Here is a 27261-nt window from a genome sequence, read left to right as displayed (position 1 = left end):
AATGCTCTGTGTGATAGTAGACTGGAAATGAAGCAACTGCAGACTGGAAATGAGAAGCAGCTCATAACTGTAATGCTCTGTGTGACAGCAGACTGGAAATGAGAAGCAGCTCATAACTGTAATGCTCTGTGTGACAGCAGACTGGAAATGAGAAGCAGCTCATAACTGTAATGCTCTGTGTGATAGTAGACTGGAAATGAGAAGCAGCTCATAACTGTAATGCTCTGTGTGACAGCAGACTGGAAATGAGAAGCAGCTCATAACTGTAATGCTCTGTGTGACAGCAGACTGAGAAGCAGCTCATAACTGTAATGCTCTGTGTGAAGCAGACTGGAAATGAGAAGCAGCTCATAACTGTAATGCTCTGTGTGATAGCAGACTGGAAATGAGAAGCAGCGCATAACTGTAATGCTCTGTGTGACAGCAGACTGGAAATGAGAAGCAGCTCATAACTGTAATGCTCTGTGTGACAGCAGACTGGAAATGAGAAGCAGCTCATAACTGTAATGCTCTGTGTGACAGCAGACTGGAAATGAGAAGCAGCTCATAACTGTAATGCTCTGTGTGACTAACTGTAATGCTCTGTGTGACAGCAGACTGGAAATGAGAAGCAGCTCATAACTGTAATGCTCTGTGTGACAGCAGACTGGAAATGAGAAGCAGCTCATAACTGTAATGCTCTGTGTAATGCTCTGTGTGACAGCAGACTGGAAATGAGAAGCAGCTCATAACTGTAATGCTTTGTGTGACAGCAGACTGGAAATGAGAAGCAGCTCATAACTGTAACTGTGTGACAGCAGTAATGAGAAGCAGCTCATAACTGTAATCTGTGTGACAGCAGACTGGAAATGAGAAGCAGCTCATAACTGTAATGCTCTGTGTGACAGCAGACTGGAAATGAGAAGCAGCTTATAACTGTAATGCTCTGTGTGACAGCAGACTGGAAATGAGAAGCAGCTCATAACTGTAATGCTCTGTGTGACAGCAGACTGGAAATGAGAAGCAGCTCATAACTGTAATGCTGTGTGTGTGACAGCAGACTGGAGAATGAGAAGCAGCTCATAACTGTAATGCTCTGTGTGACAGCAGACTGGAAATGAGAAGCAGCTCATAACTGTAATGCTCTGTGTGACAGCAGACTGGAAATGAGAAGCAGCTCATAACTGTAATGCTCTGTGTGACAGCAGACTGGAAATGAGAAACCGCTCATAACTGTAATGCTCTGTGTGACAGCAGACTGGAAATTAGAAGCAGCTCATAACTGTAATGCTCTGAGTGACAGCAGACTGGAAATGAGAAGCAGCGCATAACTGTAATGCTCTGAGTGACAGCAGACTGGAAATGAGAAGCAGCTCATAACTGTAATGTTTTGTGTGACAGCAGACTGGAAATGAGAAGCAGCTCATAACTGTAATGCTCTGTGTGACAGCAGACTAACTTTAATAGTCTCCATACGTCGTTTTCTTATATCCGCAATTGAGGTTGTATGTTTGTAAATGCATTGTTATTTTATGTTTGTTTTTTACTGAAATTGAGATGGGGAATTTAGGCTGTGTCCTAAATTCAAGGGAGTCTTAAATTTGAATGAATATGGTATATTAATATTGATATAAATGATCTGGCCCATCAGCGAGAGAGGCAGTGAAGACCAACATGTCAAGTCAAGCTTAGTATGCTCTAACAGAGAAATAAAGTTAAACAGTTTTTTAAAGGAGTGGTTGACGGAAATCCCCAAATAAGTAAAGCTCTCATGTGCAATTCTGAACAAAAAGTTCTTAACAGGCATATTTACTGCTGTGGGATTATCTGGTGGAAAACATTTTGAGAAAATATTAGTAGTCCATACAGAGGCCAATGGAGAGGAATATAATAGCTTAATACATGAGATAAAATTTGGACCAAAACCAAATCTGTGAGTGTAGCAAAAAGGTAATCACTCCACATGATAAAAGACCTTCTCTGCGTCAAGACAGACTAAGACCTCTGGGAGTGGAGAAGGGGAAGATGTGTAAATAATATTAAAAAGCCTATGGAAGTTAAAAATGAGTGTCTTCCCTGTATAAATTTTGTCTGATCAGAGGAGCTTATAGAGGGAAGAACTGATTCCAGGTGACAGGCAAGGCCCTTGGCAAGAATCTTAGCATTCACATTTGGGAGGGAAATGGGACGATATGAACCACAGTCCAGGGGGTTTTCTTCTTTTTTAATAGTAATGTTATACAGGTTTCATGTAGCGTTTGTGGGCCAGGTAAATACCGCTGTATAGAACTAATATTGCTAGAGTTATTTCTCCTAATGTTCGCGGTTCCTCTAAACTGGCCATGGAATCTGGATCTACAGTGGAGATGTTAAAATATTAAAAGAAAGAGTTTATAAGGAAGGGGGCAGCAGGTGACGCTGTATAGAGAGGAATAGCATTTTTTAAATTGGACATTGATCTCCAGCGGATCCACTGTGGGGATCCTGTTTTGGTGCTAATTTACCTAATAAAATGAGAGTTCGCTGATTGGTGGAGTTGGTGTGCCAGCAGTTTCATACACTGCATGCCAAAATTTAATCAATAGCTGTTCAGTCTGCCTTGAAGAAGGTGGAATTCAATTTGTAACATTGGCTGCTGTTTGTAAAAATCAGGAGTTGGGAGCTGGCATATTGCTTGTTTGTAAAATTTGATGAATTAATTCAGTAATTATCTTATTGCTGTGTTTATTGGATTGAGCAGAGTTAGATATTGTTTGACCTCTCAGATATGGTTTGAGAGTGGCTGGAGAGTGGCATTGGTTTTAAGAAAGAAATGAATTTCAGAAGAGATTAACTGAATGCAGTTTTGGGCTGGGAGCAGCAGGGTGTTGAAGATCTCAGAGCGATGTGATGTTACCTGGTTGGGGGAAAAAATCTGAAAGACTAGGGGTGCATGATCAGATATCCCAATACCCTGATAGGCGCATGAACGGACAGAAGGAAGCAATTTATTGTGGAGAAAGAAAAAGTCAAGATGGGAAAATGACAGATAGGTGAAAAGAACGAGTACTGCCTGCCAGTAGGAAACAAAAAGCAACAAACATTTTATACTTGTCAAGGAAGACCAGAGATTTTGAGGGAAGGATTTGCTTTGTGGAAGAATGGTTCAAGGTGCAATTAAAATCTCCTCCAAGAATTAAGTGATGAAAATGCAGGTCTGAGAGAGAGGGCAGAAAAGTTAAAAAAAAAAAAAATTGTCTGTCATCATACGTTGGCAAAGATTACTGGTGTATCAAACAGATCAACCTTGACCATGACAAAGCAGCCTTGGAGGTCTGGCATCAATTGAGATGCAATTAATGGGACAGAATTATGCACCAGAATGACTGTACCCCTAGGCTTTGCATTAATGGTGGATTGGAACAGCTGCCCAAGCCAACCCCTACACATCTGGAAACTATCTGAGGGTCTAAGGTGGGACTTTGAGCTTCTGGACGTGGGACATTACTTCATTTCACGGGGTCATTAAGCCCTTTGATGTTCCAATGGGTGAAATGAATAGGGGACCATTTGGTGTTAAAGCCCTTTGTGTCAACCATAAGTTATAAGTACATCACAAGAAAAACTGTGTGATGTAATTATCAGTAATCATTAAACAACCCCCCTGCCTTACCCCCCCCCCCCCAAAAAAAAATTCCTAATAAAACCAGGACCTGTAGGTGAAAGGCTGTATCAGCTAATGCCAATATCAGAAAAGTTTATACTCCAGCTAAAATTCATCCTAATTGTACACCAATTCCAAAAAAAAAAGTCAAGTCTTTTCTGTAGAGAGGGTAACATTAGTGTAACTGTATGCCTGTACGGTATATACATGTTTAGCAGTACAACTGAACGGTTTAGGTTATGTTCACATGGTCGAATTTGATTTGTGCTGTGCTCTGATTGGCTGGAACAATTCTCATCATACTGTGAATAAGAGTAATTTCTTTCTTTTTTATTTTTTAGCATCTCTGATATGGCTTTAAATTTTCGTGTTCAAAATAAAGCATTGATGGACCGTTGATTGTGTGTTCATTTTCTTGTTTCTGGAGAAAAAAAAAGACCAAAATTAAATTTCATTTCAATAGGTGCATTTTAAAAAAAAAAAAAAAAAATTTGTTATTATAATTACGACGGGGACGGGGTATAGCAGCTGTCCTGTCAGTATGATTTCAGTCGTCAGGTAAAGAAAGCATCACCATAGTGACTATATATGTATAGGTGACCAAGACATTGACCTCTGACCTAATATGGCTGCACACAGTACACTGAGTTGCAGTATTATCTGATTCTTTCAATAAACTTCCATTACTGAGTGGCCAGTGAACATGAACCATTTCAGTGCCACATTGTTTTAACCTCTGACCATGTTAGTGACAAAGACCACTCCCTGTCAGACAGGGTCTTTACAAGCTGTATTCAATGCTTCTCTCACTAATTTTCCATTACAGATGGTGTCCAGTAGAAATTAACCTTGTCACTGTTGTCATTTCACAAAAAAACCCTTAAAATTGATCTCTTATGTGACACAGGCATATCATGTTTCCTGCTTGGATAAAATGAGACATTTCCACCTAACTACTCCAAATGAATTCCTAGTAAACATGGTACAAGCTGATTTATAACCTATCATGGACTGAAACCACAACTTCAATAGCATTGAGGACATGTAACTCGGACACCATTGGAATGAGAGAGATGAAACGATATATAAAATTACACTGTTACAATATAATTGCCATTGTCACTTATAATCAAAATTGTGTTGATTACAAATGAAGGGAATGGCATTGTTTCTTGCTTTCTGTTTAATTGCCAATGTAAAACGGCTGAGCTGTGAGAAGTCTGTCGCATGGTATCCAATTGGTCGGCACCATGAACTACACACAATAATGATCCAATACGTAGTGTGGTGTGGTTAGCAATTATATGACTTGCCATTATCTTTACTTACGGACCATCGGGGAGCACAGACTTGAAATAAAATAGAGGCATTTAAAGCTTCTAAAATGCTTCAAAGCTGGGACACTAGTAAGAAATAAATTGCAGAAAATGGCTTTAAAGAGGGCAAGTACTTTGAGTCACATTTAGAAGCATGACAGCGTTATTAATATCCATGCTCGATGGAACAGAGTGACGTGTTTTTAGAAGACTGGAAATTTAGTTTGTATTCAAGAACTATAAGATTTGTTAAGGTGGCTCAGGATCTTGATTTGATTTATACAATGTTGTGGAGATGACATTTTCCATGTACTGTCCATATGAAAGCCTGTAACAGGTGTTCTGTGTGGGTATCTGCTGAGAGATGAGAGAGACACAGGGTTTGATGTTGAAACACCGCTCAGGCATCCAGGTTTTATTTCTGATCACACAAGCAGTTGTAGTGATATATGGCTTGCCACTAGGGTACCAACATTGGTATACCTAGTGTGGGAGTACATAGATACACAATGTACATAATACAAAACAACACACAGTGGGTAAAACAGCTAACAACCAAAAGATGGGCAAGCTCGGGCCATGCTCTGCTCCCACTAAAAGGGAGGTCCTGCTTCAGAAACCTTCTCCCTGACAGACTAAATAAACTTCGGAGGGATTAAAATCCCCCAAATGAATAATTCCTGAACGATTAAACTTTTAGGATAAATATGTGTAAACTTTACCCATCATGTGCAGGGCCGTAACTAGAGTTAACATTCTGCCGAGGTCAAACTCAGGTTTCAAGCTAGTGCTGGCAGTGTTTATATTCATATGCAATACAATACAATTTGCATTTCCGTAGCACCTGAGAGCTTTACAACGGAATGACAGATATAAAATCTGACTAAAGCTATTGACTAAACGTCAGGTTTAAAAAATAAGTCTTAAGCCTATATAATGTTATTGTATCTGCTTCCCTAATATTTTGAGAAACAGAGAAGCATGGTAGCTGAAAGGCCCTGTTATCATATAAAATAACTTACATGCACTCCTCTACATGTTAAAAGTTCTTTCAAAATATAGAGCACAAAACCTACACTACATAATACAAAACACAGTCTTAAAATAGAGAAAAGAGCAGTGTTTATCATTAAGCGTGTTTCAGTATGCTAAGAACTTGATTCCATCAAGCCTCCTCAAAGTATAGCAACTCGATATACAGAAGTTATTAACCAAAAAAGGCAGTTACCTAAAAATAAAAAATAAAAATGAACCGTTATTTTTTTTACTAATGTTGGTAATAATATATTTTATTTCTATAGCCACTTTCATTATATGAAACACCTTGAGATGCACACATATAAAAACAAAGGTTACATGAAATACAGAAATTAACTACAGAATGAAACAGTACACAGCTGTGGCTCTTTCTAAAGTATAGCCATGTAATCAAAGCAAATCAGCTCCTCATTCCAATATTTGTGTTTAACTTACAAGTGTGAGAAAATACCTTCTATTCTGGCTTCACCTTCTTTTTCTTCCCTAAGTTACAAAGCTGCCCTGCCATACTATAAAAAAAAAACACAGATCATATGTAGATAGATAAATTGATAGATAGATCTTTGTGGATATGATGCTTAGCCTGTAATATCAAAAACTGAATCAAAATGATCACCAAAATGATTACCAATGTGAGGTGAGTTACCTCATCTCACATTGGTAAAACAAGTATGCAAAAACTGCACTGATGGGAAATATTTTAAAAAGTATTGGCTTCTCGTTAAATTGGTTGGGTAAATCCTGTGTAGAATATTGAAATAGATTTCCTTGGCTTCCTTAAAAAATTAAAAGGAGATGCCCAGGCTAGCTTAAAATGTATATCCTCTGGTTGCTGAGCATATATTTTCCCGTCAGATATGTACAGCTTTTTGGGACGATTTGTGTCTGCTCGGCGCCGAAATGTGAACGTTCTCATTGGATGCTTGTATGCTCGGCTGATCCAATCACCTCAAGAAATCAGTGCTTTTTTTGCAACACTGTTTTGACTGCTTAGCATTTGCTGTTCGACCTCAAAATGTATGTTACACAGTAAACCAGCAGAGAAAATGAAGGAGTCTATGTAGTTTACCAGAATTTGTACACGAGCATCAGCATTTATAATGCAAAAAATCACAGAGGACACGACCTCGGTGTCCACATAGCTAGTTACAGACATGATCATGATTAGTCCGCCAATACAATTCTGTAGGTTTGTTTTTTACTGAATCATTTATGTGGATATGGGGGAAAGTGGCTCTAAACAGCATCTTTATTTGGCATGGTTTGTTTATACTTTAGTTGTATGGTTAAGCAAAATTCTAAAAGTTTATACTTGGCATTTAAACTCCAATGCCGTTGTGGATCTGGGGATATATGGACACAATTTAATAACACATTTTGTATTTAAATTGAGTATATTTCTTTTCTATTAAAACAAGTTTAGATTATTCCACATATTATGCTAATATAGTACAATTAACACTTCAGCTTCTTTTGCTATTTTCTTTTCTAGTGGTTTCTGAAGTGGTTAACCTCACCCCACCTCTCATGTCTCCTAAAAGCATTTCTGTAAATGACTTGCTTTGTGCTTCCATGCAGCTCACAGATCTTGACTCTTCTGATTTAATGGAAGTCTCCTAAACTGTATTCAAGGACTAGAAGCTGCAGGTGTTGATTGGTAAAATCATCAGCTATTTATAGCTAATCCCACTGGCATAGCAAGACCTAGCCCTTCTGATTCAGTACTGCCTGGTGCTTCAAGTTAAGGTGGTGGTGCAGTTACAATGCAACCACTGGCAGTTGCAAACACAATGTGTCCACATATGCTTGTGTAATTATAATTCAATTCCCATGTAACCACATGTGCATATGCAGTGTTATTAAATCTGTTTCATCTCCCTGCAGCACTATGGTGAATCAAGAAGCTGAGGATGTTGGGATTCAGCCCTTGTTCGGTCAGTGCTCGCACGCTGTCAGATCAAAATGCCCTGGGTGTGCCGGAGATGGACTGCAGCCCCCGCAGTTACTTCCTGCCTCCGCCAGAGACGGAGAGCTGGCGCAAACACCGGCTAGGTCTGACACAGGCCTCGCACTCTTGCACACTGCTGGAACCAGACAGCCTCTCAGAAAGCAGCTACCTGTCACGCACTGCCAGCGTGGACGTGTTGTACGAGCTGCGAGCCAGGGAGGCCGACTCCACCAACCTCTTCCCCTTCGACGGCACTGCTCCCATGGCTGTAGACCATGACATCCCTGTCAGCCCACAGGTCATCAAGAGGCGCCGGGGCGGGCTAATTGACCAGAGGGATATCATCCGGGCACACGAGGCTCACAAGATGCAGAGCACACCCCAGGCCAAGCGCAAGGAGTGGGAGTAAGTACAACTAAGGGTTATTAATGGACTTCCATGCTCATTGTTCAAATGACCATCCCAACTCTTTTATCAAAGAGGTCTCATCTGGATCTGTTGCTGTCAGTGTCAAAACTAACTTGCTTCTCTCTGTAGCCAAAATTAGATTGTGTTGATTGGAGCACTTCCTCAAAGATATGATTTTTTTCACACCAAAAACTTTTTTTTTTTAAATAAATGTGTTCATAAAAAGAAAATTGTATTTATAGCTACAACTGAAAGGAAATATACTTTTTGTGTTTTGGTAGATTTTAATTAATTATTGATTGACATAGACCTGCTGAGTCAGTGCTGCCTGGGGCTTCAAGTTAAGGACTATTTATAATCCAGCTCCACTGTTGTCTGACTGACTGGCTGTACATTTGATATATTACTTAATGTATTAAAGGCTTGCTGTTATTCCAGAGGCAAGACAGGGGATTGTATTGCCCATTTTTCTTCACTCAGACCCTTTGTTTACTAAATATCTTTGTATCCCTGATAATCACCTCTTTTTTAAAAATATGGTAAATATTTTCACGATCAAGACACGTCACAAATAGAACGGTACCCTGAAATGTTCTCCTTTTTCTAGGAAAGCAGTGCATCTAGGGATGGGGAGTTTGTTGCCACATAACTTCACTCAGACTACTGTAAAATAGGATTTTTTTGTGGCAAATTAATTTTACTAATGGCCTTCAAGGTCCATTTTTGCTGCAATAAATGTTTGTGCTTCTTTTTCTTTTAATGTACGGCACATGTATGAATAACACCGTGTAACAATTTATTTATTTATTTTTGTTCCTGGGTAGTAAGTGTTGTTTCTTAATTGCTTATGTCTCAAAAGTATAGAAAATGGCTATTATTCCCCACAAAATTTACAGTATAATTGTAAATCTCGAAAAACTACTCACTTCTAAATCTTTTGTAGTCATTTTTGTATCACTTTAGTATAAATACATGTTAATTTGGATTCATATGTTGTTTTTTTCTGACTTTATGTGAACGAAAAGACACAAAAGTGCCCGTTTCCTCATTGGAAATAGTGATATTTTGAAATTTACCTGTCCTGGTCACAAAAGCAAAGTTTGTGGGGAATAATAGCCATTTTCTATACTTTTGAGGCATAAGCAATTAGGATATAACACTTACTACCCAGGAACAAAAATTGTGTTACATAGTGTAATATATTTCACAGCACATTAATTTTGCGGATTTTTAATAAACGTGAAATTAGCAAACATTTCTTGCTCGCAAAATGTTCTTGTTTTACAGATCTTGGTATCACTGAATAGATCATTGTCTCATCTTTAAATATATGCTCAGGATTTTAATGAGCAGTCCGGCTCACAAGTTCAGTGGAACCCTAAATATGATTCATTTACTAACAATGCTGAATGACTGGGAGGAGCATTTGTTCTCTATTTTACCCAGAGAAAAAAATCTTGCTGAGTGACTGCCCAGACTGGTACAATATTCAATGTAGTGATGTCCTTGGCAGTCCCCAACCAGACACAATTTTTCAGCATAAAATGAGGAGAAAATGCTATACTAGGTCATTCCACATTGGTAGTAAGTGGTGGGACCACAACACTTCAGGGATACCAAGATATTTAGTAAGAAAGTAGTCTGAGTAAAGTTATCTGGCAACAAACCTTTCAAATGGTTTGGTTACTGAATTTATTGGTGTATGAATATCTGAGCACTGCTTAGGCAGGTCTAGTAAGAGAAAAATACATACCAGTAGAGGTGGCACAAACAACACACAGCACCTATATAAATACAATGCCATGGTCAGTGTCTGTGAGCCACAGTTTGTTGGGTGATGGGTGGGGAGCTGCAGGCAGGGCAGCATTATGGGAAGTGGATATATATGGTTGATTGTGAGTCACAGTTTGTTGTGTGGAAATCTTACTTTCATTCTTTTAATATTATTCCTAGCTCATGAGTTAAGGATGTTTTTTTTTTTTACATATGATTTCCTTCCTTTTTGAGAATATATAGTATATTTTAATATAGAGCCCTATCACGGTGTTAACTTATAATAGATCTGTATCTAACGATATTATAACATATTGGCACCTGTCTTCATATAACCAAGACAGAACACCTCTATATGGGTTCCCCAGATACAAGAAGATGTTTCTTTCTGAATAATTAGTTTCTCAAGGGATATACAAGAGACCTATACAATGCTTTAAGTATACTGTCAAAACATAAATCCATACATCTCCATAGTAATAAGTCATATTATATGATTAAAGACACAGAACACCGGATAGAATTTGTAATGGGATAGAATTTGTTAATGGAAGAGAAGTGAAGCCAATTTAATTGAGGCCGAATTGAAGAATGTTCCTGGAATGGGTGAAAAACCAAGTACTTGAAAAAGTGCATTCATTTCAGAAAAAGTAAACTGAGAGGACTCTTAACAACATATATCAAGTTCAAGTTTTCTGAACTATGTACAACTATTTACAGGAATGTATTTGGAAAATTTCACACTCAGCCCCTTAATGAAGGTGATCCTGTGAAAAAGCAGAAACTTTTTGAGCAGCATACTAGGTGAATGCTTCTGTTTACATAAAAATGTGAATCACATACTAACAAATTTCAGCTGTAACAAACTAAATTCGGAGTAAAATGGTAATACATTATACATCTATAAATAAACATAAAGGATGTTTGAATCTTAACTGTGTGCAGAGAAATTACATAAATACTATATAAAGATGCAAAGACGAGCACATAATTTAACCATGAAGTATGTAAATGTAGCACCTCCAAAGTACAGAGGTCTCACTAAATCATGGAGGAAAATGGGGTTTGCACCCCAACATTTCATTATGTTTCATTAGTCCGACTACGCCACTGGGAATGACACCCAAACATTTTTTTAGTTAAAGAATGTACCAGAATGTACTAGTCGTCTTTCCACAGCTGCACACAGGCGCTTTAAAATAGGTTTGACCAGGTCAGGGAATTGAAAGAGACAAAGTACAATGTCTCATTAGAACATAGGAAAGTATTTAAGAACATAAGAAAGTTTACAAATGAGAGGAGGCCATTCATCAAATTCAACCTAATTTAGCTAATAAAAACATTAAAAACCTTTAATGGTATTGTGACCGGATGGCTGCAGGGTGAAGAGTCAGGAAAATGCAGTGAAACAAATTAATTAACCAAAACACAAAATAAAAAGGCACAAGGACCAAACAAATGACACAAACACAAACCAAAGGCTTCAAAAACACTGGAACAAAATTAATTAAATTAAACAAATATTTATATGTACAATTTTGCAGGCCACACTCACTCTGTCTCTCCAAACAAAACCACCCCAGACAAAGATCCCACCTGGCTTTTATAGTCTGTGGCTGGAGCCCAAATAATCAATAATTAACAATTATCCCATCAAGGCTCCAGCCACATTAAACAAGAAACATAATAAAAATGAAAAACCATAAAAATAATAATATTTACACAAATTATAGGAGGCGGGCTGGCACCCCATCACAGTATATAAGACTAGTTAGATATTTCCTCACAAACTCTACAGTGCTAGTCAGATATTCCTTCACAAGCTGCACAGTGCTATAGTTATAATGATCCAGATACAAATTGCTGTAGCTCAAACCGAGCAATGGCCAAAGGGTTAACAGAGTGCAAAATAAAAATGAAATCAACTTCCAAACGCTGCAAAAAGCAGAAACAACTCTCTGGTGACAGCTCTGCTAAACATGTGATACAGGTGAGGCAAGGCAGCTGTTCCTGTTATTAAATTAACACATTAATGAAGGTAACACTTTTGTTTAGGGATCTGTTATAAGTAGTTATAAGCAATAGCAAAAACAAAACAATGGCAAAAACAAAGCTGCCCCGTACAACTGGTGAGACAGACACACAGACAGACTTAGAAAGACAAACAGACCTGAAAAGACAGACAGACTATATCTGTTATAAGTGATTATAAACAATAGCACAAAAAACAATGCCAAACGTGTATAGAAATACTCTTATTATTTCTAATCATATTCTATAATTGTTAATAGCATAATTAATAACATGTTTATATATTGTAATACTCATTATTTCTAATCATATTCTATAATTGTTAATAGCATAATTAATAACATGTTTATATTTTGTTTATAATCACTTGTATCGGATCCCTAAACTAAAGTGTTACCCTAATACATAGATGTGTTTTGATTAATTTAATGTATGCCAACAAATACATCTTAAAGTTAATTACTCAGAAAACACAAGTATCAGCACACCCATGCTAAGTAGCAGTACCTGTAGTTCTACAGAGTTCTGCTAAGGATAGCAGCTCATCCAGCATAAAGTCCTATGTGTGTACAATAGTGTTCAGTTACAGTTGGACATGCATATTTTTATTAAGGTTACAATGCAAAATTCCCTTAACAGCTTAACCTGTGAGCTGCAGTTCGAATTCTCTTTGCAGTTACTGTGGTGTGGGCTTGGATAGGTTGACTCATAATAAGATCACCCTTTAGGGTTTCTTTTTGAGTGCTGTTCACGTGGCCTTATTGTTTAACCTCCATAGATCTCTGACCTTTTACGAAGTGCATTACTTACTGAGCAGAGAGAAAACAATTAGTTCTCCTGTGGTGATATGATGAAATTGAGAAACTGCATAATACAGGAAAGAGGAATGGAGAAGAAAACCACATTGGCTACAGTGGCTACAAAACTATATGGATAGCCTAGAAAAAGGTTTTTTTTTTCCCCCAAGTCAAAAAGTAATTTTACTTTGAATCTCTACAATGCTGAAACATGAGAACCAGCTACGTAACTTAATTCCCTATATGTTCTGCCCTTGACATTGCACAGTTAGCTTGTAATTGTAACTTGTAATTAACACTTGTAGGAAATATCTATAGTTTAGGTTGATCGCTCTGTACTAGTAAATACAGTAGATGAGGAAGGTGAGAGGAGAGAGAGAGAGAGAGAGAGAGAGAGAGAGAGAGAGAAAACTGTCTGAAAGATTTATAGACCGATGTTTTTTTTGTTAATGGATTAAATCTTCTATTGCTCAGTGTCCCAACAATGAATCAACATTTCCAAAAGAACACTGTGGCCTTCGAGAGTGACTCCAACAAAGAGCATCCAGTCTAATCCCAGGGCTTAAAGGAATGAGCTCTGAATTTATTAAGTTTAGCAAAGAAGAGTGCGCTTCTCAGTGTGACGTCACATACGCTGCTAGGTGGTTCTAAACAAGCATGCGAGTCAATCGCAAAAGGCATTAGTGCGTTTTAAAACCTGTGTAAATTAAATTGCAAGAGGTCATTTTTTAAATATAAATCAAAAAAGAGTAAACAGCATGGTCTAGTTTTGTGCTGCAGACTGCAACCACCATTCAGAAACTTTCTGAGAAAGAGAAAACTGCAGTTTCGTTAGTCGATTTTATGCATTGCTGGACCGGTTTGGAGGGAACTGTCCGAATAATAGGCTACTAATAAAAAAAAGAAACACCACAGTTCATGAATAGACATGTCATTTCATCATGTTCATTGCTATTATTATATTACTGTGTACTACAGAGAACAGCAAAGCACAACTGTTAATGTACAGCAGAGTAATAAATCAGTGTCAACTAGTCCATGTATTTTTCATTAATATTATCAACTTCTAGTATTCTTGTTTAAAAATACATTTTAAATTGTTTATATACACTTTACAAATAAATTATAATAAAATCTGAGCTTGAATTTAGTGAGAAACGTTGTAGGTTTTAAACTTTTTTGGTTTTCAAGACACCAAGTGTACCATATTTTTAAAAAGTCAAAGCAGAAAACAATGAGAGCACCATATTGTGTAGAACCGCATAGCAACAGTATCCAAGGAAGTAAGTTTTTGTGACAAAAGCACTAAATAGCTGTATTAGGGGGAATCGATCAACTTTGCAGGGAAAGATGAAAGCGTGCAGCGTGTTTTATAAAATCTGCAGTATGAAAAGTTATAAAATAAATAACCAGTTCAATGAAAACGTGTTCAACCATTCAAAGCTGTGTTTGTTCAGTTAGAAGCCAGTTCAAATATTAATTGTGTTTGCACTGTGTTTTTACATACAGATAGAAAAGTTTTTTGTTCTCACCCAACAGTTATTCTGTGCATCACCCAGACTGCAGATGTTTCAGAAATAAGACCTGAAACTGTCTTCCATTACACCAAGGCAATAGCACAATGTGATAATGGACCTGGGTTTGGCTATCTGATCAATTGAAAGTCATGAGGTATATAATATATGCCATGTATTAAAAGCTACAATGTTGATGAGCAAGCCTCTGTGTCTGAGAGTCTGTTGGTTCTGTGTTCTGTGGTCAGTATGGTGCAGACAGCGCTGAGGAGCTGAGAGGCATGTGCTTCTCTGGTCAGTGTGGTGCTTCCAAGGGCTGTCTGCAGCTGCTTTCCAGCCCCCCACCCCCAGGTCTTAATGGGGAACATTCAGCTGCATCTCCTGCTTGCCTGATTGACAAATTATTGGTTTGATTGGGCATTGTGGATTGGGGCAGGGGCTTGTAACCTACTGCTCTCCAACAACATTTGAAACAGATGGGCTGGCTAAATGCTTATTAAATATCTTAGTACCCCTCAATTGACGATTGTCTTCTCTTGAAATGGCAAAAGATTTGAATAAGCAAGCTGTCTAATACGTTCTCCTCTGATGCATTTGCTCAAATCAGAAAGCATCATGTAGAATTACAATATCAAGTAACAGTTTTATATATAACTCAATGATTATCTAAAAGCACTGAAGGAGAGTTAGGTAATGCTAAATACATTTAGGTTGAGTTGCCTGGAAAATACATTTCTAGAAGAAACAGAACGTCAAACCCAATAGATACCAGCAGACCAAAAGAAATGTGTACTTGGATAGGAATTAGATTGGCTTGCTCTTGTGGTTTGTAAAGCACCTCTCGATGAAATGACACCCATGTTATGTACTGTTGGAGGTATACTGCATAAATGATTATTTGTATATTTGTCAGCTTGGGACCAGCTTAACTGAAAGGCTACTTGAGAAACGTGGAGGTCCTGAGCATGATACTCTCTCTGCGTCAGTGATGTGTCACTCTCACTCTCACACCATTACAAAGTCAAATGGTGTGTAACTGTTCAAGAGCAATGACTAATGCTACTCCAGGGGCACTTTTTCAGTGAACTTGTGTTTGAGCGTCTTAGCTATCTCGCCCTCTTGTGGCTGGTGGTGGAATTGGGGAGCAGTGACGAATCTATTTTAAGTTGTTATTTTATATTCGTTTTTAACCAGTGACATATTTCCTATGCTGTAGATCACATGGTCCAGTAGAATCTTTAAAATATAAGATAAGCCACCTAGACTCAGAAGTGGAAGTTTCTCTAAAAACATAAATTTCATTATTTTATTTTTAGCACAGACCACCAGATCTTCAAAGGGTTTTAGCAGTGCTACTTTGGCTTATGTAATAAGCTAATTTACAGTTCCACTTCTATTCCTATAACCGTCTAGGGTTCTGTCTTGCATTTTGACTATTGTAGCCTCATTTGCACAAGAAGAAGTCATCAGTAAAGTGAATGTTTCTGTGATTCACTCTAGATAGCTGGATATTGGGTTTTAGTGTGGGTGTGTTAGTCCAGGCAGGAGACAGAGGTTAGGGTTAGGGTTAATCAATCAATCAATCTTTATTTTATATAACGCCTTTCATAGTGGACCATTATCACAAAGCACTTTACAAGATGCAGCTTAACTCCAGAATGTACTTAATTTACAAAGTTGATATATACAGTGCCTATAGAAAGTCTGCACCCCCTTGAACTTTTTTCACATTTTGTTGTGTCAGAGTTTCATGCATTTAAATAAGGATTTTCCACTTATCTACACACCATACTCCACACTGTTAAGGGGAAAAAAGCTTTTATTGAGAAAAAGATGATATATTAAAAATACAAAACTGAAAGGTCATAATTGGATAAATCTCCACCCCCCTGAGTTAATACTTGGTGGAAGCACCTTTGGCAGCTGTGAGTCAGTTGGGATAGGTCTCTACCAACTTTGCACACCTAGATTTGGCAATATTTGACCATTCTTCTTTACAAAACTGTTCAAGCTCTGTCAAGTTCCTTGGGGAGCATTGATGGACAGCAATCTTCAAGTAATTTCACACATTTTCGATTGGATTTAGGTTGGGGCTCTGACTGGGCCATTCAAGGTGTTGGAAAACATGGATTGAGAATTGATTAGCAGTTTGCTAAGCATGTGGACTGGCAGGGCTATACTTGTGTTTTTTTCTGAAAAGAGACTAACATTGCAGATAGCAGACTGTTTGTTTCAAATTGCATGTACTGCTTACAATTGATAGAGACCTTGTGTCTACAAGTTTCTTGACTGCAAACTAAAAAGATAACAATGCTGTGGACCAGAAGGGGCCAGCCTGTAAGACTTTGGAATGCAAAGCATAAAGGGCCTAAAAGGCTCCTAGGGACTGGCGTTGGACCCAGAGGTTCTCAGAGAGATCGAAAGAGATAATTCCACTAGGATCAAAGGGGTAGATTTATGGACCTTTTTTCTCCAGGAGTGTGAAGAATGTTCAGAGGTTGTCACACTAGACTACACACACACACACACACACACACACACACACACACACACACTAAATTAACAGAATAATGTGTTGTACCTTGACCATTGGTTAAGTGTCAGAGAAAGGGGAGGTGGACCATCTATACAGAAGGGTATTTAATGTCATGCAAACATTGTAATGATGAGTATTCTGTTTGTCCTGTACCTGGGACCAGACTCCCTGCATATTTCAATAAACCTAACAACTGACTGAAGAAAAGGACTTTGTGCATTTTCTTGAATCTACTTACTCATCATCTATTTTGTTAAGTTACTTCACAAGGACATTTACCTTTTTGTTCCTTAGCCACTGCATTGTAGCTTTGGCTGTGTGCTTTGGGTCGTTGTCATGCTGAAAGGTGAACTTCTGTGCCAGTTTTAACTTTTTGCAGAGGGCAGCAGGTTTTCCTCCAGGTCTTCTCTGTACTTTGCTCCATTCATTTTCCCTTCTATCCTGACAAGCGCCCCAGCCCCTGCTGATGAGAAACATCCCCATAACGTGATGCTGCCACCAGCATGCTTCTTAGTAGGGATTGTGTTCTTTGGGTGATGCGCTGTGTTGGGTTTGCGCCAAACATAACGCTTTGCATTTAGGCCAAAAAGTTCCATTTTAGTTTTGTCAGAGCACAAAACTTTTTGCCACATGGCTACAGAATTTCCTGAGTGTTTTTTTGCATACTTTAAACAGACCTTCAAAATGGACTTTCTTGAGTAATGGCTTCCTTCTTGCCATTTTACCATACAGGCCAGATTTAGGGAGTGGATATTGTTGTCACATGCACGCTTTGACCAGTGTTGGCCATAAAAGCCTGTAGTTGCCATTGGCCCCTTGGTAGCCTCTTTGATCAGTCTCCTTCTTGCTCGGTCATCCAGTTTGGAGGGACAGCCTGACCTAGGCAGGGTCTTGCTGGTGCCATACACCTTGCACTTCTTAATAATAGTCTTGACTATGCTCCAAGGGATATTCAGGGCCTTTGATATTTTTTTATACCCATCCCCTGATCAACAATTTTGTTCTTTTGAAAGCGCCTTGGTGCTCATGGTTGAGTCTTTGCTTTGAAATGCACTACCCAGCAGAGGGAACCTACAGGAACTGCTGAATTTATCCTGAAATCATGTGAATCACTACAATTTAGCACAGATGGAGGCCATTTAAATTCATGTGTGATTTTGAAGGCGATTGGTTACCCCTGAGCTAATTTAGGATTGCTATTACAAGGGGGGTGGACACTTATCCAACCAAGCTATTTCTGTTTTTATTTCTTATAAATTTTCTACAAATATCTAGAATATTTTTTATACTTGGAAGTTATGGGGTAGGATGTGTAGATAAATGAAAAAAAAAAGCTATTAAAAAAAAAAAAGCATTTTAATTCCAGTCTATAAGACAACAAAAGGTGAACATTTTGAAAGGGGGTGTAGACTTTCTATAGGCACTATATATATATATATATATATATATATATATATATATATATATATATATATATATATATATATATATAGGAGGATATATTATTAAATGTTGTCAGCTGATAAGAAATGTTGTCAGCAAAATGTATATTCACCCCCCTTGGACTTTTCCACATTTTATTGTGTTACAACATGGAATCAAAATTGATTTAATTTGGAGTTTTTGCCACTGATCAACACAAAAAAGTCCATAATGTCAAAGTGAAAAATAAAATTTACAAATTGTTATAAATTAATAACAAATACAAAACAGAAAATAATTGATTGCATAAGTATTCACCCCCTTTGCTATGACACACCTAAATAAGCTCTGGTGCAACCAATTGTCTTTAGAAGTCACATAATTAGTTGAATGGAGTCCACCTGTGTGCAATTAAGGTGTTTCACACGATTTCAGGTTAAATACACCTGTCTCTGGGAGGTCCCACAGTTGGTTAGTACATTTCCTAACAAAAACTACATTATGAAGACGAAGGAACATTCAAAGCAAATCCTGAAATAAGGTTCAGATAAGAACATTTCAAAGGCATTGAATATACCCCGGAGCACAGTAAAGTCCATTATTAAGAAATGGAGAGAATATGGCACAACTGTGAATCTGTCTAGAACAGGCCGTCCTCAAAAACTGAGTATCCGGACGAGAAGGGCACTAGTCAGGGAGGCCACCAAGAGGCCTATGGCAACTCTAAAGGAGATACTGTCTTAAAATAGAGCTTTTTGGCATCAACGCTAAGCACTGTGTTTGGCACAAGCCTAACAGCGCACATCATCCTGAGAACACCATCCCTCCCATGAAGCATAGTGGTGGCAGCATCATGCTATGAGGATGCTTCTCTGCGTCAGGGTCTGGAAAGCTTGTGAAGATAGAGGGCAAAATGGATGCAGCAAAGTACAGAGAAATCCTGGAGGAAAACCTGCTGAAGTCTGCAAGAGACCTGGGACTCGGGAGAAGATTTATCTTCCAGCAGGACAATGACCCCAAAACTATAGCCAAAGACACACTGGAGTGGCTTAAAAACAAAAAAGTCAATGTCCTGGAGTGGCCCAGTCAAAGCCCAGACCTCAATCCAATTGAGAATATGTGGAAAGAGTTGAAAATTGCTGTTCACCAAAGGTCCCCATCCAGCTTGATGGAGCTTGAGCAATTTTGCAAGAATGGGCAAAAATTGTAGTTTCCAGATATGCAAAGCTGGTAGAGACTTATCCAAAAAGATTCATGGTTATAATTGCTGCCAAAGGTTCCTCTACCAAATATTACTCAAGGGGGTGAATATTTATGCGATTAGTTATTTTCTGTTTTGTATTTGTAATTAATTTAGAACAATTTGTAGATTTTATTTTTCACTTTAACGTTATGGACTTTTTTGTGTTGATCAGTGGCAAAAACTCCTAATTAAATCAATTTTGATTCCATGTTGTAACACAATAAAATGTGGAAAAGTCCAAGGGGGGGTGAATACTTTAGAGGCCACTATATCCCTTAATTATTGCAGGACAAATATGCCGTCTAAAACACAACATCTTGAAAACAGTTTTCTTTCATGCAAAGCAACTTCCGTCTTCCTTTTTTTATTCCAGGCTTCCTCACAAACATGCCGCTCCCCCTGGTCACAAAGCCAAACTGTGGGAAATAAGCTGGGTCTCTATTTAGTCCAGCCTCTCCAATGAGACTTGCCATGAGTGCTGTGTGCACACTCTCACACTTGAATTAATAACTCACAACTCATATTTGCTGACAAAACCTAAATCTCTACAGACCAGTGACCCCTAGTGGCCAATCTGCTGGCACTGCATACCAACACACAGACTTTTGTCTTAAGATCTTCCTAAACTTCATCTGAGGGTATAAGGCACTCTCCAAAATGAAGGCTAACAACCTGTCCCTCAGTCACCAGTCACGGTGTACACAAAGTATATAGACATGTAGTATTTTTCTACTCTGATGCATTATGAGCATCAACAATTTACTCAAAGCCTGCACCAGTGTTCTCTACTATTATAACAACTTTGACTTGCATAAAGAAGGAAAAGCACTGAGTGAAATAGCTCACATCACTTGATTTTTAATGTGTGGTATCCGAAGCATAATCAACAAGTACAGAGAAAGATCATCTGTAATTGACAAACCCAGGACTGGAAGACCCAGAAAACTGTCTAACAAGGATGAGCAATACTTGAAGATAATTCATCAAAGTACTTGCCGACTGCCATAATAAAAGGAATTTCATTTAAAAATAATGAAAGTTGTCCATATTGCTATTCATTAAATGTTCTGAGAATACCAGCAAGTGTCGCAAAGCACTTTATGAATAGGTATACAGTCATTCAACAATCTGCCTCTTTTTGATGACATCATTAGCATTATTAATGCTTTAGATCGTTGTTATGTTGAAACGTCCAGTTGTGCTTTAAACTAAGTTTTGTAGCAGAGGGTTTCAGATGATTGGCCAATATCTTTTGGTCTACTATAGCATCCATTTTACCATGTATTTTCTGTGCCATTAGAGGAAAAACAACCACACAGAAGGATATTACCACCTCTATGCTTGACTATAGGTATGGTGTTCTGTTCTTTGTATCTCAGCAGACTTTCTCCAAATGCAACGACTATCAGCGTGACCAAATAGCTCGATTTTTTTCATCACTCCACAAAACCTTTGACCAGAACTCATATCCATCATTCAAATGCCATTTTGAAAACTTTAAGCGACTGTCCTTGTGACGTTTTCCTAAGAGTTGCTTTTTCCTTGTGCTGCAACCATTGAGACCTTCACCATGCAACACTCAACCAATGGTTGCAATGGAAACCCCAGTCCCACTTGCAGTCAATTCACTTTGAATATCTTGGATTATTATTATTAACCCTTCTCACAATTCTTCTACTTGTTCTTGGTGAAAGAACCTTCTTTCTTCCAGACTGAGGGAGTGTTGTAACAGTACCATGAGTCTTGAATTTCTTGATAATAGAAACAATAGTTGAAATTGGGATACTTAAATGTTTGGAAATCTTCTTGTATCCTTCTCCAGCTTTATGACAATAAATAATGTTCTTCCTAAGGTCTTCAGATAACTCTTTATTTTTTCCCATATTGACTTATTGGTAATGATGGCATCATCCTTTGCCTAACCCTTTTATACTCTCTAAGAATGTTCACCTACAATCCAGCATTTTCTAGACTTTTCAAGAATAAGATTCTGCATTATAATATTGAAATTTCTAGCACCTTGTAGAAAATACTATCATCACACCAAAGGGTATTAATGCTTTTGAATTAGCATTTTTGGAGTTTTGCTAAATAATTGCTGAAATAAATAACTGTAGACATCAGTTTCTTGTAACTTTTTCCCCTCATCCACAAAAGCAAAACTTTTGCTACAAAGGATTTGTCCTAAAATTCTTTGTTTTTGAGAAATTTCTAGGAATTATTCATTTCCATGTACAGAAATGTTCATTAATGATCAACAAAATGAGTAATATGTTAACAAAAAAAACAAAAATAGATGTTAAGCTAGTACATTCGGAGCTCAGAGAAACTGGAGAGGAACAGAAAATTGAAACAAGGGGTAAAGGCAATCATCCAAATAAAGCTGAAGCACTAGTAACAGATAACAACATAAAACGTTTGTACAGCACTGAAACACTAAAAAACCAACTGTACTGCTGAACCTCATCTTCTTTAATATTAGCATCACAAGGGTATCCGCGTATTATAAAAAAAATATACATGGGGCTCTTCAATGAGTTACAGGAAAACAATTCCATCTCAAACCCTAGATGGAATTATTTTCTTGTAAAACACTCCCATCTATTATTCTCTCTCTCTCTCTCTCTCTCTCTCTCTCTCTCTCTTATATATATATATATATATATATATATATATATATATATATATATATATATATATATATATATATATATATATAATATATATATATATATATATATATATATATATATATACACACACACTGTACTGTTCACTGTCCCCGACTCTACTCAGCCCCATTGCCCTTCACATTCAAAAGCATCACATTTAAATACATCAATAAATGATTCCTCTAAAATGTTAAGACACTTAAAAGCAATTAATTTCATTACACACAATGAGCAATACCCAGGGCCACTCATAAATGTTTTAAACCCAAGCTCTTTGTATCCTGCTATTAGTATGCACATCGTGTATGTATGTTCTTACATACACCCACAAGTTGTGGCCACATCCATTGCTGTATATGCTGTTATCGTGGGCGGTGGACATGCTATGTGTGTTTTAAATGCAATGCTCCAGGGATCACCTGCAGCTTGATCGTGTCCTGCTGGCACTGACAGAGTGGATAAATAGGAAGGGAATTAAAAGTAGTGCTTTTAAAAATCAACATCTTAGAGAAGCTCCTTATCCTGGATTTAAGATTAAAGTGTTGATAGATATCCACTAGAGGGCAGGAGAGCGTTGCGACGCCTGTGCTCGTACCAACTACTTCTTGAAAATGTAACAATGCAGAGCTTTAGACAGGTGCGGAACCTAAGAAACAAAAAGTCATTAAATCCATTAAGCAAGCAAGTGAGCAATGTATTAGTCACAGTCACTAAAAGGTACTGCTAACTTTGATGCAATAAAATGCAGTTTCTGTTAAAGCCCTTGTGGCAGGCTGGTGAGTGGATAGAGGCCCAGAGACAGCCTGCAGTTCAAAAAAGTAACAATTTTATTATAAATAAACACAAAAATAAAGTGCACAAGGGCAAAATAACAGATACTCAAACACAAATAAAGCAAAAACAAAACTCACAAAAATAAAGTTTCCAGGCTGGGCAATGCCTTCACTGGATTTATCAAAATTCAAAAAATCACAAAACAACCACAAACACCAACCTGCTTCCTCAGCTCCCTCTTCCTAAATGAGAAGCAGAGGCCTCCTTTTATGTCAGGTGGCTGGGCGCTGATTGATCGTTAATTAACCTAATCAACTAATCAACCCCAGCCACCTGAACATAATAAACCCAGGCAGGTAGCGGAAATTAACCCCATCCCTGCCAATTTAAAAAGGGCAGAGCTTTGCTCTGCCACAGCCCTTCTCGCCTTTTTTATTTTTTATATAACCTCTATCACTGATTTTAAGCATTGAGAAATGTTTTAATGTTTCACCACAAGGGGTCACTCATAGAGCGGACTTACCAATGATAACACCTTGTAACAAATTTTTATTTTTTTTGGTTCCTGGGTAGTAAGTGTTATTTCCTAATTGCTTATGCCTCAAAAGTATAGAAAATGGCTATTATTCCCCACAAACTTTGCTTTTGTGACCAGGACAGTGACATTTTGAAATTTACCTATTTTCCAGAACATTCCAGATAGATTCAGTATTGAGTAAACTTGGAGTAACTTCTAGAACTTTCCAGTAATATAAATAGTAGTATAAATACAGGGGCCTTAAGCCCACCAGTTCAGTTTAGTTCCAGCTGCCTAAGTGGATACATATCTGCATTTTACTGAGATGGCATCAAGAGGCTGCAATGGTGGCATTCCTGATGGGTCTCCAAGGCGGTTTTACCAAGTTTCCCTGCTATCTTTGCCTTTGGGACAGCAGGGACACCAAGGCGCACTACAACAGGCGGGATTGGCCACAGCGGACTGAGTTCTCTCTGGGGAGGAACAACGTCAAGTGGGAGCCACTGGTGGACCCCCGGAAGGTGCTGATGCCACCACTGCACATCAAATTGGGCCTTATGAAACAATTTGTCAGAGCTCTAGATAAGGAATCGGCAGCCTTCAAGTACCTTCAAGAATTCTTCCCTAAGCTGTCTGAGGCAAAGGTCAAAGCCGGTGTCTTCGTCGGACCACAGATAAAGAAGATCCTGGAGTGCAATGAATTATTAATAATAATAGCCATTTTCTATACTTTTGAGGCATAAACAGTTAGGAAATAACACTTTCTACCCAGGAACAAAAATTGTGTTACATAGTGTAACAAACCATACTCTATTTTTCAGGATTTTTATTTTGAATAAAATAAATACATATTTTCATCATCAGAACCTACATTGAAAGTAAATCTTTGGAAACAATAAGACTTTCCAACAGGCATTTAAAGCTGTGCTTTGTTACTTAAAAGCTGCTCCTATAATATTTGTATAAAACCCTCAAGTGATTTCCTATTGCACATGCAGTAACAGGAGACACACGCATGTGTGTTTAGGACAGAATACCAGGAAGCCTGCATCAAGGAGGATGACCTTGTTGCGATTTTATTTATTTTCTTTAGTTCAAACACCTATTACAATTACAACATTATACCTTAGTGTTAGGGTTTGTGCTAGTGATAGGGATGGGGTTAGTGTCAGCGTTAGTGTTAGGGTTAGTGTTATAGTTAGTGTCAGTATTAGTGATAGGGTTAGTGTTAGTTTTAGTGTTAGTGTCAGTGTTAGTGATAGGGTTAGGGTTAGTGTTTGTGATAAGGTTAGGGTTAGTGTTAGTGATAGGGTTAGTTTTAGTGTTAGTGATATGGTTAGGATTAGGGTTAGTGTCAGTGTCAATGTTAAGGTTAGGGTTTATGATAGGGTTAGGGTTAGGGTTAGTGTTGTTATATGGTTAGTTTTAGTGTTAGTGATAGGGTTAGGATTAGTTAGTGTCAGTGTTAGTGCTAGGGTTAGGGTTAGGGTTAGGGTTAGGGTCAGTGATAGTGATAGGGTTAGTGTCAGGGTTAGGGTTAGTGTTAGTGATAGGGTTAGGGTTACTGTTTGTGATAGGGTTCGTGTCAGTGTTAGGGTTAGTGTTTGTGTCAGTGTCAGTGTTAAGGTTAGGGTTAGTGTCAGTGTTAGGGTTAGTGTCAGTAATAGGGTAAGTTTTAGTTTTAGTGTTAGTGATAGGGTTAGGATTAGTTAGTGTTAGTGATAGGGTTAGGGTTCATGTCAGTATTAATGATAAGGTTAAGGTTAGTGTTTGTGATAGGGTTAGGGTTCGTATCAGTGTTAGTGTTAAGGTTAGTGTTAGGGTTAGTGTTAGTGATAGGGTTAGTGTCAGTGTTAGGGTTAGTGTCAGTGTTAGGGTTAGGATTAGGGTTAGGGTTAGGGTTAATGATAGGGTTAGGATTAAGTTTTGGGTTAGTCGTAGTGATAGGGTTAGGGTTAGTGATAGTGTTAGTGTTAAGGTTAGGGTTAGTGTCAGTGTCAGTGTCAGTGATAGGTTAGGGTTAGGGTTAGGATTAAGGTTTGGGTTAGTGTTAGTGATAGGTTTAGGGTTAGTGATAGTGATAGTGTTAAGGTTAGGGTTAGTGTTAGTGTTAGTGTTAGTGTCAGTGTCATTGTTAATGGTAGGGTTGAGGTTAGTGTCAGTGTTTGGGTTAAGGTTAGTGTTAGGGTAATGCAGAAGGCGTGCAGATTAACGTGAAACATTTGTCTACTTGGTTTCTTACTGTTTTACATTAGTATTGTGATTGAGCATTTTAAGTTTTGGATACGATACAAACTCAAATGTACTGGAAGTGTTAGGGTTAGGGTTACATGCATGTGTACATAGATGCATCCCCCAGTAGGAGGGATTGGGAGGGAAGAAAATGCATTTGACCATGGTTATCATCACTGTCTTAAATAATGATGCGTACACATATACTGTATGTAAAGGATAAGATTTTGTATTAATAATCTTGAAAATGATCATGGCACGGGTATATACAGTATACCCAGGCATTGAATAAATGTCAAATATGGGCTGCTTTGTAGTGCTAATCTCATGCTTCACCCACATCTATATAACACTCGATACAAGTATTAACTCTAAAAAGATAAACAATATACCATGTAGAATTATATGTTTTTTTTAGTATAACTTCTAATTGTGATATCACTACTAATCTTGAGATCCCTTGAAAATACAGATCTCCAGATATACGCAAATTATTTTAATGAGCAATCCGTCTTAAGTAAAGCCATACCCTAAATATGATCCCTTCCTGTACAAAGACTAAGACTAAACATGTTTCTGCAATGATAACTGCCAGGACTGGTCTCAGATTCAATGGCACACCTGTTTTCTCGGTTGCTGAAACTCATTTTTAAATGGTAAAATGAAGAATACCCTACCCAGTCATTCTGCATTAGCAGTAGATTAACAATGGTTTTGTCAAAAAATAATTTGATCAGGGATACCAATATGTCTTGGTTACCAAGCGGTATGAGTGTGGGAAGAAGGGAAACCAACACCCCTTCTGCCCAGCAACACGAGTCAGCCAACACAGGCCAGTATGTGTGTGTGTGTGTGTGTGTGTGTGTGTGTGTGTGTGTATGTTCAGATGAAGGACATAGCTGTAATACTGGTGAATGCTTCAGCTTGCAGACAGAAGGAACCGGAGTGGAGGGTCTGTTGCTAGGAGACAGTGTGAAGAACACAGAGTCCTGAAATCCTGTTTATCTGAAATAGAAAATCAATATCAATAGAAACCTATGGGCCTCATTTACGAAAGGGCGCTAAACTTTATGGTGTGCAACAATTGCAATTAGTGTGCAAGTCTGTGATTTCTGTATTTACTATTGCAATTTTATTCATTATCATATGCGATACTTGGCATATTATGGCGCACACTAAAAGTAGTGCGTCACACTGTGGTAGTCAGAATGAATATTATTTTTATTGTAATGCGTGCTGATGTATTTAAATGAGCACCCATCTCAGAAAAATGAGATGAGCTATATTCACATGGTATTTAATAAAGGACATTAATTTTAGTGACCATTTATTACTGCCTATGGAAAGCAGACTTTAACCAATGATAGGCTCTCTATTTAAGCCTTTTTTTCTGGCCTGAAAACTAGTGATGTGCTGTT

General features: G+C 37.9%; 1 protein-coding gene across 1 annotated transcript in view; it reads left to right on the top strand.

The window, feature by feature from the left end:
- LOC121330696 overlaps nt 1–27261 on the top strand; it is a 93952-nt gene that overhangs the window by 34289 nt on the left and 32402 nt on the right. Inside the window, exon 2 of the mRNA XM_041277423.1 lies at nt 7861–8329. Coding sequence (XP_041133357.1) covers nt 7887–8329 — 443 coding nt within the window. The 5' untranslated portion in view covers nt 7861–7886. The remainder of the gene's footprint in view (nt 1–7860; nt 8330–27261) is intronic.

The sequence above is a fragment of the Polyodon spathula genome, chromosome 18 (assembly GCF_017654505.1).
Source record: "Polyodon spathula isolate WHYD16114869_AA chromosome 18, ASM1765450v1, whole genome shotgun sequence".
In the NCBI taxonomy this organism is placed as follows: domain Eukaryota; kingdom Metazoa; phylum Chordata; class Actinopteri; order Acipenseriformes; family Polyodontidae; genus Polyodon; species Polyodon spathula.
This window is presented reverse-complemented; position numbering and strand designations above follow the sequence as displayed.